Here is a 15071-nt window from a genome sequence, read left to right as displayed (position 1 = left end):
CATAGCCCAGGTCTAAACTATATGAGATTTTAAAGCTTTTAAATACTAGGCTTTAATCTAGGTGCTCTTACAACAATAGTGTAACATGCTCCACTACTCTGGTTACTACATTCTGGACAAACTGTAGTTTCCGGTCTGCTTTTAAGGACAATCCCACCTATTACATTACACTACCAGTTAAGAGGTTATGAGGGCCTGTATAACTGTGGTTTTTGCAGGAGGCATCACTTCTGATATATCAGGTAAAGTTGATACAAAGCACTGATGATGGCTTCCAAAGAGCGGGTGCAGATACAGGATGCAAACCTGTTATTTTGTGGGCGGTGTGACTTCACCTAGAACAGTCACACATACCATGATGAACTCCATGTTTTTGATACATCCCCTTCTGATCTCCTCCTGCCCTGTCCTATGGCAAATTTCATCCAATTCTGTCCAATATGGAAAAGTTAAAGGGCTTTAATATATAAATATATTAAATCTTAAAGATGACCAACACAAATACCCATGGATCTATTTGTCTATCTCAGCAGGCTTTAGTCCCTCTGAAAGGGCCACATGCCTGTAGATTTCAGCTAATTCTGCCAAAATGGAAAAAGTTACAACTTTTTAAATATCTTTCCCCATAATAATAAGTGGGATGGGAATAAAGCTTCATTTTCCTGAAACAGATACAGCTTTTGACCCTGAGACAAATCAGGTAGTCTCCAAAGTGCTTTGGACAGGGGCATTTTCCAAAGCGCCAAATCTGTGTTCCAGCTGAATATTTTGCTTAGCACACGCCCCTACTTTGTGCCTATTTATTTTCCACTGTGTATTTATTCTCACATTGTGACGAGAGGATATGTTGAATTAGCACTCTTTAGTGCAAGATGATAGGGATACTCAGCTTCATTTAACTTGAGGGCACTCAGTAGGTTGTTTCTATTAAAGTCAATGAATGCACATTAATGTATGAGACAACTAATATGTGAAGTAGATAAAAAGCCTTAATACACTGAAAGCCACTCTCTACAATTGCTAATTGTTAGAAAATTGCAAGTATAATCAAAGAACGAAAGCAAACAAGATAAAACACTTAATCAAAGGGTTCTCAGGGCCACATCAACCATGACAAACTTCCTAAACAGGTTGCGATTTATTGTAAGATACTGTGTGGGGAAATGCTTTTACATATGACAGTGTAACAATGCTAGATTTCCCAAACCCTCAGACTGAAACAAGTCCCTAGAATCTGAGAACATGGATCTAAGCAGAAACTGCCATATCAGAGGGACTCTGGGGGGTTGAAATTTTCTGTCTATATATAGTTAGATATTCTACATGCTGTGAAGTTGGTCAATGCTCACTCTCTTGGAACCCCATCACAGGAAACACCTTGGGAATTAGAGAACTTGCCGCAACTTAGATGATTTAGCTACTACACAAACAATGACTATGTGTGGTGTGACATATAGAAAATGCAACAGGTGTGATGAAGGTCATGTCTGGGGCAACCAGGATGCCTAAACCTACCAGGACATCTTGCTCAAAGCCACATGTGAAAGCTGCTGCTAGGAGAAATTGCTGTTGACATTTGTATATATTCGACTGTAAATGATGTTTAGCCCGAAATTAACAGGTCCATGGCAAAGTACTGTTACATTGCAACAAGAATAAGACGAGCAATGATGTCAACAACGGAGTTCAAATTGTAAACATCGAAGGAACGATAATAAACAGTAGCAACACCTGAATTGAATTTTTAAAACCTTAAAAGTCGAAACCTGGTCATAAATATAAGCACCAATTCTGTAAATTGGCCATATTTCTACTGTTATTTGTAGCACAATACTACTTTTAATGTCATATTTTTTATAAATTGCTTCCTGGTCACTGACCGTATTAAAGATATTTGATTTGATGTTTAGCCTAAAAGAACCAGCCAGGACTGAAATCAGGTGAGAGAATCAGGAAGGTATAAAAGCAGAGAGAGAAACCTTCATTAAAGGGGGGAGTATGAACACCGGGCATTTCTTTCCCTGCTCTCCACCATTGCAAAACCAAACAGCAGAAACAATGTTGGGTGTCTTTGAAGACCAGATCTAGCTTCATTTTCTGGTGCTGTGGTAAAAAGACTTGTCCCCTGTCTAACCCAGAGGGATGACACATGATCTACATAAAATATAGATCATTTTATTATCTGTTTTCTGCTCCGTGTGTTATGGTAATGTTCTAAAATAGAACGATCCGTTCATAAACTCCTGACCGGGCATTGCGTAATTTCATCTCCATTCAAGTGGAATCTGAAAGAACCTGTGGCTACTGTAATTGGCTTAAGGACAACAATACAGTTTCACTAGTAAGAGATTTTCCTATTCTGCTACATGTGCACATAATGTAGGCATGTTGAGATGCTGTGTCAAATTGTGGCTCCTCAGGGGGACCAGCAGCATATGCAGCTAAACCAGAATGATTTTCATTATTTCATGCACACAAGTGTTCTGTGTGGAAGATAGAAATTCATCACATTTGAAGAATCCCTGACAGAATGAAATGGTGGAATTTGACCCACTGTACGTCTCTCTCTTTAAGTGTACCCAGTGATATTGCCACCAAATAAAACTGACAAAGGAATAAATTATTCCTGCTTTGGCAGGAAACATATCTAAGCATTTACTTAGGAAGTTTCCAGACACTGGTTATCACTGCTGCAGAAGCTACAAACGTAAGGTCAAACTAGATTATATGTTTGCAGGACCATTTACAAAAGATATACATCTACTAACAAATCACTGACACAATCAAAAAGTTACGCCTTTCCAAGATCTGAATCACAAAATGTGAGTATCTCCTAAAACAAACAAACAAAAAACACCTGATAACAGAAAGGACTTTCTTATATTCAATTGCTTTCTAATAACAGGTATGTATGTGCAGAATTCACTTAGATTAAGACATTTAACACCTTGTTCTTCATTTTGTGTATTTTTGCTACATTTATTGGCATGTTCATTGTTGCAGGAGACTGCTTTGCTGTCGCCATCAAATATTCACCAGTCTTTTAGAAAAAAGAAATCCCAAAGAAAGGTTCATTGCAGGGAAAGATTGATTACCCTTCGAATGCAGAGCTATGGCAGAGACACTGGGTTGTACCTAATGGTCTTGCTCGGCTAGAGAAGCCCCAACCCTGTCAAGCAGATTAAGGCTGTGCAGAGACTGCCATGAAGAGGGGAAATAGCTGAAAATAGTTTCCCTTCTCATTCCAGAATTAAAGCTATGTCCACATAGCTCTAAATCATTCAGAAATTTACTTTGGTTTTAAATGACATCACCAGTGATGGCCAACAGTTATCAAGCATGACATATCACTGCATCTGAACCAGGACAGCTCTCTCTCACACACACCCCTTTGAATTTCTGTAGGTATTACTGGTTTCAGAAATAAATCTAACACCTTAGTTCCATCAGCTTTACTTGGAGGAAACTCTCATTAATTCAAATGTGATTTCTTCTGAGCACATGTGCTTAGGATCATAGCCTTAGGCTGTCATAAGAGAAAAAATTAGACTTCACAAGTAAAAATTATTTTGAAAAATCACCAAGCAGATATTGCAAATCCCAAGGTGAGGCAAGTGAGCTTTCAGCACAAAAGCGGATTAAATTCTGTATCTAGGCACAGAACTGAAGTCCCTCAAAGGATGTGTGTGAGATACATCTCCTCCCTGCAAAGGCTTGTTTCCCATAAAATCCTTTCTTGATTACTTGTGTGTAAATAGGTTGAGCTAGCTATGAGATTGGCGGACAGGGGGGGGGAGAAAACTGACTGCCAACCCAGCATAGCCGTAGCCTGAGCAAGCAAATCTGTTTAAAGAAGAATCCTGCATGTGTTCCAAAAAGTTGCTGGGAAATCCCAAAGCTGTCTTAAACATCAGATTTATTCATCCTAGATTGACGCAGCCCATGATACTTACAGTTACGTTGCCATGTAGTGGGTGTTCCAGGGGCACAGCGGAATCCAGAGACAGGCCCCTTCTTGCCCAGTATTTACTGGAGAACATCATCATTGCTGGCTGCATAGTGGCCTGTGCAATTTTCTCTCTCCACAGCAGGGGGAAACGGGCTTCAGGTTTGCCTGCAGAGAGCTGTCCCCAGTTCCTGGTGCTGAACAAGGAGCAATCTCAGATTTCCCCCCTGGTGAAGGTTTTTATACGCCTAGGCAAGAACTGATGGAAGGCTGATTAGGAGAGCCTCGCTAGAGCTGGCACCTTTAAAGCCCCACAGCGGCAGGGAAATATTCTTTTCCACACACTGACCGTGCTCTCTTCCAAACGCAGGATATTAACTAGCAATCCCAGGCTGCTGGCTGCTTCTTCCAGATGCTCCTTTTGTCAGAAGTTGATAAGCTTTGAACATTAGCTGCAATGTTTTTAATAACTCATTGCAGCGTTGGCAATGTGTTTCTTTACTGAAGGAGGACAGTGCAACAAACTTGGATAAATAATAGTAATAATAATAAATTTTATTTATATCCCGCCCTCCCCAGCCGAAGCCGGGCTCAGGGCGGCTAACAACAATAAAACAGTACAAAAGTACAACACAAACAACACTCTAAAATCATTCATTATAAAATTAATTAAATTCAAGCCACTGGCCACCATTGGGCCAGAGCTCCGCGAAGATTGCCGTTGGTACTGGAGTTTGCTATTTAAAGCAAGCTGGGGCGCCTATATCTGATGCTGCCACGAACAAGCAACATATCACCCAGATCACTCCATCCCAGAGTAAAGATTGCTGATATTTTACAAAAGGAATGAAAGGGGAAATCAATTTGCATTATGTTTGTCTGCTGCTTTTCACAGTGGCACTCTCGATAGCTATATTCCGCTCTTCCAAATGCTCTTAGGAACCAATTGATCTGGTCAATTCAATTAATCTGTGAAGATTAATGATGAAGTTGTACAAACAAGGCTGCTTCTCCACCACCTCTCCAGCTTGATTTGCCATGATCTGGCTACAAATGATAGTTTCAGTATGTCAATGAGAAAATTGACATTTTTTAAAAAGGGAGGGGGATATAGAGGTTTGCCATCAGTCATTATTAGACCAATGGCAGACTTTTACTACTTTAGGATTAGGCTACCTGAAATGTAAATTGTTATCAGTTATAATGCAAGCATGACCATGCAAAATTACCTTCCATTATTGACATAAATGTAACACAGTCTGGAAGGGATTGGGGGTGAGGAAAGGTTATTTTTACTCATTCCCCACCCCTCTGGCAGCTCTCTAAAAGGATGCTCTGGAGGCCTTGGGGATCCCAGAAAAACGTGAGAGGTGTGGAAGGTTACAGGAGGGAGAAATTGTCAAAACTGCCTCTCACATTACTGGCAACAGATGTCTTACCTTTTATGACTGTTAAGTTTATCTTGTTGAATATGATCTTTTTTAATGAGGAAAACCATCCTGCACACTGTTTTAATAGGATAGACTATAAATTTCAATAAATAATAATATAAAATTAAAATAAACTCTACTGTGCGCATAAAAATGCTTGCTGATGCCTTTAGAAGCTCCCAAACCTGCTGTCACACTTAGTGTCTAGCACATTTCTGTGAAAGTAACTTACACCAGTTCTACTGAAACTTAAAACTTTTTTTAAAAAAAATCACAACTAAGATCTAAAGATGTATACATACATGCATACACATGGAAGCCACACCATGTAATGCTCTCCCCATTTCCAGCAGTAACACATGTAGATATCCATTAAATTGTGTGAAGTTCTCAGTATCATAAAATGGTATTTTATTCTATGCTCTGTGTACAACATAATGCAAATGCCAAAGCTCTATGAGGGAACAGGGGCAAGTGGTTCAAAAATTATTTCCTGTAAGCAGGAAATGAAAGCCTACAGCTGCTGGGCCTTGAATTGTTGGCATTTGCAGAATGGGCTCTTTAGTTATTAACTGATAAAAGATAAGAACGCCGGTGATATTAAAGCCAAGGACTGAAGAGATTTCACCTTCTGATTTATGTGCTCGTAACTGAAAGTTGCGCCAGTTCTTTCATGTTCATGCAGCAACAACTCACCACTCTCTTCTAAAGTGACCAAGTCCATATATACAACATTTGCTTTTAACTCATTTGGGATTTTGGTTTTCACCCCAGAAAGAGACATCTGAGAAAAGCAATCCATCACAAACACTAGGAAGCAATTTCTGGCAATTCCCCACAGAAACATGAACACCCCTAAATCTGTTCCAGAGCCCCCACACCCTCTGAACCTAATTTTGAAGAGTTGTGGGGTGCTGTAGAGGAGAGGAAAGAATTGCAAAAAAAAAGAATAAAAAAATCACATCCCTCCCCCACATGCTGATGAATTCACCTCTGGGAGAGAACTGTCACCCCTTAACATAATAATTTCCTTCCGCTCCTCCTGCAGCTACCCTGATTAGCCTAATTCACAGGCCAGGCGAAGCCAAAACATGACTTGGCAAACACAGGGGAATTCCTAGAGTCCAGTCATGGTTTGGCTTGGATGTTGTCTGCACCAGGGCTGTGACCTCTCCAGGAACGCTCAAGTTAATACTCAGATTAGGCGGCTGCCTTATAAAGATGACTTTCAGCAGGAACCCACATTGCCAAACATGATGCAATTCTATTGAAATCACCCAAACGGAAGTGTTTGGTTGCATACACAATTCCAATGATTTGAAGGGGACAAGACGATTCAACTCTCTCCTCATTTTTGCCACCTGTCAACTGCAAAGTGTTCTGCCAGAGGAAAGTTAGATAGCTCTTCACTGTATACTTGAAATCTGTGTGCAAATCACTGAAATCTAGGAAGGCTTTTTCCCACACAAGATTCTCTTAATTGTTTTAAATGAAAAACATTAAGTAATTTTTGCATTTTATTTCATAATATGTACAATGGTTCTCAGGAACAAATACAACTGAATCTATGTCAGATCCCACATTACTATAAAAATGGAAAGAATGGTTTCATATAAGCATAGAGTTTTCTCATATGTAAGTCATTTATTAAGGACAATGGGCACAATCCGCCATAAGAATCTTCCGTTCTATCTGTGCCCTCCATGGGAGCTTATGCAGAACTACATGAGGGAAACACACCCAACATAATTAGTATTTTGCATTTATTTTTAACTGCTTTTATTTAATCAAGTAGTCTAGCATAAAGGCAGTTGAAGCCGATTTTTTTAAATCAGTTACTATACTATTCAGCAAAGAAACGTTATTCGTTAAGTAAGCGAGAAAGCCATTGTAAAAGTAATTCAGAACCTGAATATAGCCTTAAGAAAAAAAGATTTTTCAAAAATAGGCAGGTTTACAGTTATGTATTAAAATTTGGTCAAAATTGCCTGAATGAAAAGCCAAGTTTACTTAGTCAAAAATAGATTTATCCTTTAATACTCACAAGTTTGAATATGTAACTAATTTATACATATGTATAAGTGTAGAGGTGTTAAAATGTAAAAATGTACTGTTCAGCCAACCCCCTGGATTACAAAATTCAAGATCGGGGAACTGCACAAATGTAAATCTCCATTGCAAATCTACATTCAACAACCACAAATACTTAACAAGTGTTTTTGTAAACATTTGAGAAAGGACATAATCCTTTCATTTACAAAGCACTGTTTATGAAGTTAGCATCTTTTCACATAGGAAATAGTATAGAAGACTTTTGAATCTTATGATATCCAAGAACCATCCATGCTCAAGACTTCTCAAAGCAAAAGTGATACAGAAGCATTTATTTCCATGCCATTCACATTCATCTGATTTCCATTTTACCAAAAAGGAAAAAAATGCACTTGGCTACAAAAGTATTAAGGAATGTTATCTGGGGGAAGGCTACTTTGGTAGAAGAAACTACAAAAATAATTAGGTGATGTTGTAAAGCTTTGATGTAAGAGTATTACAGTACATGATCTGTTTTCCAAATCTTTAAAGCTTAATCAAAACAAAAACTTAAATATCCACCTCAAGTGCTTGAAAGAAACAAAACAGGTATAATAAAGTGTCTCTTCAAAAATGCAGACAAATAATTGTGCAAGATTCAATCTGTCAGCACAGTGGGGGTCACTTGCTCAATACTTTCACTTGTTCCATTGGCAGCAGCAACAGGCTTGGAGATATTTGGATAGGCTAGTGCAGAGTGACTTATTCCACCAGCAGTTTCATCTTCCCCAGTGTCTGAATCTGGTGTTGTTGCAGCGCTGTTCTCTAATCCCAAGATCTCACAGACTGCTTGAGGCAATTCCTATGAAGAAGAAAAAATGTGGCACAGGTTGCTCTTTTAAGTTGTTGCTGCTGTTCTTTAAAGTTAACATGCTAAGTACACAAGAAGCATATCCTTAAATGCATGTAAGTTTGAGCTAAAATATGCCTTTTCTTAATTCTAGAAGGAAAAGATGTTCAATAAGCAGTTCTAGGATGACTAGAAAATCCGTATCTTTTAAAATTGGTATAGGTAGATTTCACTTTATCTCTGGGCACAGTACCATTCTGAGTATTGCAGCAGTTTATGACATCATTATTTACTTCTTAAATTTGCATACCGCCCTTCATTCGAAGGCATCATAGGCGACACACACCGTAAAGGGTTTCTTTCAATAATTATTAACCTGGTTAAATCTCATTTGTTTATGCAAAGCTCATGAAATATGGTTGACTTTTACCTTGCAATTTATCATCTGCATAGAAACGGCTTCTGCTTTGCAAAGTACGTCTTCAACATCCATTTTCATAGACAGTTCATTGATATGCTAAAACGGAACAAAAAGAATGACGAAGTGCAACCAAGGATGTCACGCTAAATGCACAGCTTTCTGAGCCACGGAAATTTGGCTCCTAGTGTTAGCATAACCTTAAGTAAAGAAATGCTAACTTGATTAATACACGCGCATAATTAGCATCTGGTTAAGATTGCAATATGTAAATTATGTCTGCTACTTGGATTTGTAGTTCCTCAGCACTGCACCTCCCCAGGCTCAGGGGCAACCACCCAACAAAACCACCATCTCTATGCAGTGATGCTGAGAAGAGTAGAAAAAGTCTCGAAGGGACTGCTATCTTCCTGCACAATCCTCAGTATTCTAGGATAGTTTTGTCTTGAATTGTGGGTTGTTGTGTGTTTCTGTGTGTGGCCTCTCCTCACACCATAACCTGAAGCCAAATTACTAGGTCCAACTGGAGCTTCCTATTTCTACTGGAATCCTCTAATCTAGGGTACCTCACCAATTAAGCACTTAAAACAGCCTCAGTATAAACAGTAAGTCCTCTTAGCTCTGAAAATCAAACAACCAGTCTATATGCTATATGAAAACTCTGTTTCATATTACTTTCTCTCAACCTGATGAGTTAATAAATTACTAAGATCTACTAACTAAGCTACACTGAGCATCTTTCATCACAGTAGAAATGTGGCCGAGAATTAACATTTGTTCCATCTCACATAAAGATTGCATAATGAAATGCTAATAGTATTCAAATACAGGAAACAAAGGATAGAACATAATTTGGATCTAGAGTAACATGCAACAGATACCTTCAGTATTTCATTGAAGCCATAATGCTTCTCCATAATTTGCTTCTTTTCGGATTCAAGGATAGCGCAACAGATGAGAAGGTGGAAGTTCTGACAAGGCAAGTCTGTCCACATTACCTAGCAGAATATTGAAGTTGCTGATGAATCAATAACTTGAACATGATACCACAAGTGTAAGGTACTAAAAGGTTTTAACAGTTTCCCCAAACACTTATTTTTCTGGCAACTTACAATTACATCAGAGGAAGGGGGGGGAATAGTTTTCTAACTTATTATATATTTCAGTAGAGGTTGCCAGCTAATTAAACTATTATCTAGACAGAAAAACATAATAGCTTGCTTAATAACTATAATTAATTTCATGCTACATTCTGAAGATCTTGACAAGGACAAACGGTAGAGCTATGCCCTGATAGCATCTGTCACCCTCAATGAATTTCAGATATTTTGGGTGGATCCTTCAGATCTTCATGCCTCACTGAAAATCAGGATCAGAAAACCAGTACAGTCATACCTTGGAAGTCGAACGGAATCAGTTCCAGAAGTTCATTCGACTTCCAAAACGTTCGGAAACTAAATCACAGCTTCTGATTGGCTGCAGGAAGCTCTTGCAGCCAATCAGAAGCCGCAGAAGCCCCATCGGACGTTTGGGTTCCAAAAGAATGTTCGCAAACCAGAACAATCACTTCCAGGTTTGCGACGTTCGGGAGCCAAAACATCCACGTTCCAGGACTTTCAGGATCCAAGGTAGGACTGTAGTATTAAAAGTGCAGTGGAATAAATGGGTTGATTGACTTAACAGAATTATTCAGGAATAAGTAAGTTTTCAGGACTCTTAAAACTGGAATATGGAAATACACTCTATACTTCAGAAAAAAGGAAATACAAACTCTGCCTACAGTGACTAGGTTGTATTTGCCAGGAAACTGGGTCCGGTGCTACCAGTTGATATTCTGGGCAAGTCACCTTCTTAGTGGCAGCAAAAGTGACAGACCCATGCAGTAGCAGATCAGGGAGTATTGGAGCAATTAAGTGGGTCCTAAGATTGTTATTCAGAGCTATAAGCCAGGTGTGGCTAGTCTTCTTTGGGCTAAGGGCTGCACTGATTCATAACCAACCCACAAGAGTGGCAGCAATAAATATCTTTTAGAAATTTAATGGACAAATTTGGGGAACAGCCAAAAACATTTTGGCATAACAGTATCATAGCAGGGACCTATAATTTTAAACATTACTTGTAATTTATTTATTTGAGGGGGCTGTGGGGAGACCTACAGAAAGCCTTTTGGCACCATTGTGTGGAACCCATCGGAGTGGTCAATTAAAACACCATAACACATTATTATATCTTAAAGATAACAAATGGTGGAGGGGATTCTTGAGATGCCATGGGGAGCGCACATATGGCCCATGGATTAGCCGCCCTGTTGTAAGCAGAAACATTTCCTTTCACCCTGGTATGCTTTGTGCATTTTTACAAGTTTACATGGTGCTGATAGTAATGAGAACTTGTGAACTATTATTCAATAGCACCTTATAAGACAGTGTGCATGCAGGAAAAAATCCTGAATAGGAATAAAAACATAACAGTTGTGAGGAATAAGGTGCTAACTTCAAACTGCTCTCCCTCTCTGGAGGTCCTCAAGCAGAGATAGGGCAATCATCTGTCGGATGGCTCTTTAATTTTTAAATTAAACTTTAATCTAAATTCAACTTTGGAGTTTTTGCACCAAGCAGGGGATTATACTAGTTCATCTACAAATGCTCCTCCAGTAAAGGTGAAGGGGACCCCTGACCATTAGGTCCAGTCGTGACCGACTCTGGGGTTGCAGCGCTCATCTCGGTTTATTGGCCGAGGGAGCCGGCGTACAGCTTCCGGGTCATGTGGCCAGCATGACTAAGCCGCTTCTGGTGGACCAGAGCAGCGCACGGAAACGCCGTTTACCTTCCCGCCGGAGCTATTTATCTACTTGCACTTTGACGTGCTTTCGAACTGCTAGGTTGGCAGGAGCAGGGACCAAGCAACAGGAGCTCACCCCATCGCGGGGCTTCGAACCGCGACCTTCTGATCGGCAAGCCCTAGGCTCTGTGGTTTAACCCACAGTGCCACCCGCATACCTTAAGAGCAAACCAGAGACGATAAGTCTCCCCTCTTGGTCAACTATGAACTTCCTCAGGCACACAGCCAGGTGGCAGACTCAAGGTCCAATGGCCACAGTCTTACCACCTCTAGATGCCACTGTTTATACATTGCTTTAACATGATTCAGTTTAGCTAAATTGTATGTATTTTCCTCCAGAACCATCTTTTCAGCATTTTAGGCAGTAGGTGCTAAAATAAAAAGCTATTTCTTACCTCCCATAAGCGAAGAATATCTTGAAAACTAAATTCTCTTTTAAATCTGATTAGAAGCCACCGGAAACAAAAATAAAGGTATCCTGAATCTTGAGATTCTAAAACAGTTTTTAAAAAAGAACATGAATAAATCTTTGACAGAAATGCTGGTTGTGAATCACTTAAAGTATGTTTAATATATTAATACATCGAACAGCTTTGCTGGCTACAATTGCTTACAAAAAGTTAGTCTGTTCTAGAGTTTATTGGGGTGGAAAACTGAGGAAAATATGGACCGTAATTTCATTTGTTTGCTTCATTTATATCCCACCTTCTTCTCCAAAGAGCTCAAAGTGGCACACATGGTTCTCTCCCTTCTCACTGAATCCCTACAACAAGGCTGTGAGGTAGGTTAGGCTGAGAGATTGTGGCCCTAGTCAAGTCTCTCTTTGAACATCAATTGTTAGTGGGAGTCTAATCATTGCTACCGAAAGGGCTCTGAAAGTAAGGGTTAAAAACTGAGGACAGGCAAGACTGAAACAGTATCTAAACAGCAGAGAACTCTCTTTACAACAATTGAGAAAGTAATTGGTGTAGGAAACATATTTTAAGCAACTGGCTGTGTTTGAATGTCCCAAGTCAGACTTTCTGGCTTACTGTGTTTACCAGGAATCGAAAGCTCTGGTTTACTGGAAATGCACACTGCCTGTTTGCTCCCATTCCTCTTCTGGCTTAAGTGTGATGAACAAACCAGGAAGCCAATACATCTGAACCATGATCATGAGCCGATCTGAAGAAATTGCTTGTTGTTGGCTTGCTGATCATGGATCCCTGGTTCAGATATACAGTGGTAACTCAGGTTAAGAACTTAATTCATTCTGGAGGTCCGTTCTTAACCTGAAACTGTTCTTAACCTGAGGTACCACTTTAGCTAATGGGGCCTCCTGCTGCCGCCACGCAATTTCTGTTCTCATCCTGAAGCAAAGTTCTTAACCCGAGGTACTATCTCTGGGTTAGCGGAGTCTGTAACCTCAAGCGTCTATAACCCGAGGTGCCACTGTAATGTGAAACCAATGCTTCCTGATTTGTTTATTGTGGTCATGTCAGAGGCGTGAAGTGGGAGCAACTGGGCAGCATGCACTTGCTGCTCATTCTCAGTAAACCACAACAAGCCAGAAAGTCTGACTTAACAGGGCGTGCCAACACAGCCACTGTCTAGATTTTAGATAAGAACAGTGGTAAGTTTTCCCCTGGTGAAAGGTGGTTGGGGGGGGAGACCCTCTGGCGCTGCAGGAGCTCTTTAGGAAATCCAGTTCAGCTCTGGAGTTTTTGAAGCTCATGGAACTTTGAAGTGTCAGGCATAGCTCTAATGGCTTTAGCCCAAACGTAGCAGAGTTTTCCTGCACAGCGAAGAAGCTAGTTGAGGTGGAAATGACTAGTCAGCTAGACTCAGAATAACTATTTACAGGATTTATTAAAAGGAAAAAATAAAACCAGCAGAGTTTCTGCATACAAAACAAAGCAAAATAAATCCTTTCTTTCTCTCTCTCTCTCTTAACCACACACAGCACTCCTACTCCTAACACACCCCACATCACACTGTGCTAGCAATCCCTAGATAACAGAGTTGAGTGCTGGTCGTTAACCAATCAGAGTAAGTAGTTTCTAGGTCAAGCTGACCTTGGCTTTCTGCCAAGAGTAAATTGACACTGCCTTGAGTTAATTGTGTGAAGCCAGAATCTGTAAGTTTCCCATGAGAACCAATTAACAGAAACTCAACACCCCCTCACAGATTCTGCTGGACAATTAACATCAAATACACCTATGTAGGAGATTATTTTTCCAGCAAACCTAAACCCTTGCACATTCGTTTGTTCTTTACCTTTGCCAATGGTTTAGTTAACACATCTGCTACATTTTCTTCACTTGATACATAAGTACAGGTGATTACATTGTCTTGTACACAGCAACGTACATTTTGGTATTTTACAGAGATATGTTTGGAACGCGATTTGAAACCCTCTGTTTTACTTAAGGTTATACAAGCTTGATTATCAATGTGAACTTGTACTGGTTCTCCACAATTTACATTTAAATCTGTTAACAAATGCTTGAAATAAATCACCTCGTTGCACAATTCACTCAACGCGGCGTACTCTGATTCCGTTGATGACACACTTACAACGTCTTGCTTGCGTGACCGCCAGCTGATTAAAGCTCCACCGACCATTATGACCAGTCCTGTGACAGATTTTCTATCCGGCAAATTTCCCCAGTCACTATCACAGTAGCAACTCAACATTTCATCCTCTGAAGAATTTAATTGTAACATATAGCCAATTGTCTGTTTGAGGTATCTCAGAACTTGTTTTACCCCTTTCCAGGCATTTAGTGTGGGTTTTGAGACCAATCTACTTAATATGCCTACTGCGTAGCTAATATCAGGTCTGGACCACTGTGCTAGATACAATAAACTTCCAATCACAGAATGATATACATCAGGATGTTCAAATTCAGGACTCTCGTCTGTATGAAGTGTTTTTATGAAACCTGGATCCATAGGCACCACTGCCCCTTTGCAATCCTGCATCCTGTATGTAGTCAGTAGTTGTTTAACTTTGTTCTGCTGACTAATTAGGCAGCTGCCATCTTGGGCCCAGCACACTTCCAACCCTAGATATGTCCTAACCGGGCCTAAGTCTTTCACTTTGAACTTACTGGACAATTGCTTGGCAAACCTTTTAGTTTGTTTATCTGTTTTGCAAGCATACAATACATCATCTACATAAATCAGACAAAACTCTTGATCACTGCCTGTACCACGTACATAAACACAATTGTCAGCTGTACTCTGCTTGAAACCAAATGACACTAAGGCCTCATGGAAACATTTGTTCCAAGATCTTGCAGCCTGTTTAAGACCATATAGAGCTTTGTTTAATTTCAACACTCTATTGGAACCTGTCTCATAACCAGGCGGTTCGGCTAGATACAGGTCTTCTGATATTGATGCATGTAAATATGCAGTCTGGATATCAAAATGGTTTAACAGGAGTTTTCTCTTTGCACCAAGCGTTAAAATCAGCCTTACACTGTCCCCCTTAGCAGTAGGGGAAAAAGTCTCGTCATAATCTTTTCCAGGCCTCTGAGAGTATCCTTGAGCCACTAAACGAGCTTTGTA

The 15071-nt window shown here is 39.9% G+C and overlaps 2 protein-coding genes across 4 annotated transcripts in view; both read right to left on the bottom strand.

Annotated features, from left to right (window-relative positions):
- TPH2 (tryptophan hydroxylase 2) overlaps positions 1-4133 on the bottom strand; it is a 58938-nt gene extending 54805 nt beyond the window's left edge. Inside the window, exon 1 of the mRNA XM_053406431.1 lies at positions 3954-4133. Coding sequence (XP_053262406.1) covers positions 3954-4058 — 105 coding nt within the window. The 5' untranslated portion in view covers positions 4059-4133. The remainder of the gene's footprint in view (positions 1-3953) is intronic.
- A 2747-nt stretch (positions 4134-6880) lies between these two features.
- The window catches only part of TBC1D15 (TBC1 domain family member 15), a 29081-nt gene continuing 20890 nt past the window's right edge, over positions 6881-15071 (bottom strand). For all 3 annotated transcript variants that reach the window (XM_053405095.1, XM_053405097.1, XM_053405096.1), the window contains 4 exons: positions 11912-12009; positions 9557-9673; positions 8688-8774; positions 6881-8269 (listed from right to left, as the gene is read on the bottom strand). In XM_053405095.1, coding sequence (XP_053261070.1) covers positions 8066-8269; positions 8688-8774; positions 9557-9673; positions 11912-12009 — 506 coding nt within the window. In that variant the 3' untranslated portion in view covers positions 6881-8065. The remainder of the gene's footprint in view (positions 8270-8687; positions 8775-9556; positions 9674-11911; positions 12010-15071) is intronic.

This window comes from Podarcis raffonei, chromosome 10 (genome assembly GCF_027172205.1).
Source record: "Podarcis raffonei isolate rPodRaf1 chromosome 10, rPodRaf1.pri, whole genome shotgun sequence".
Taxonomy (NCBI): domain Eukaryota; kingdom Metazoa; phylum Chordata; class Lepidosauria; order Squamata; family Lacertidae; genus Podarcis; species Podarcis raffonei.
The sequence above is the reverse complement of the archived record's forward strand: the minus strand, read 5'-3'. Positions and strand labels throughout refer to the sequence as shown.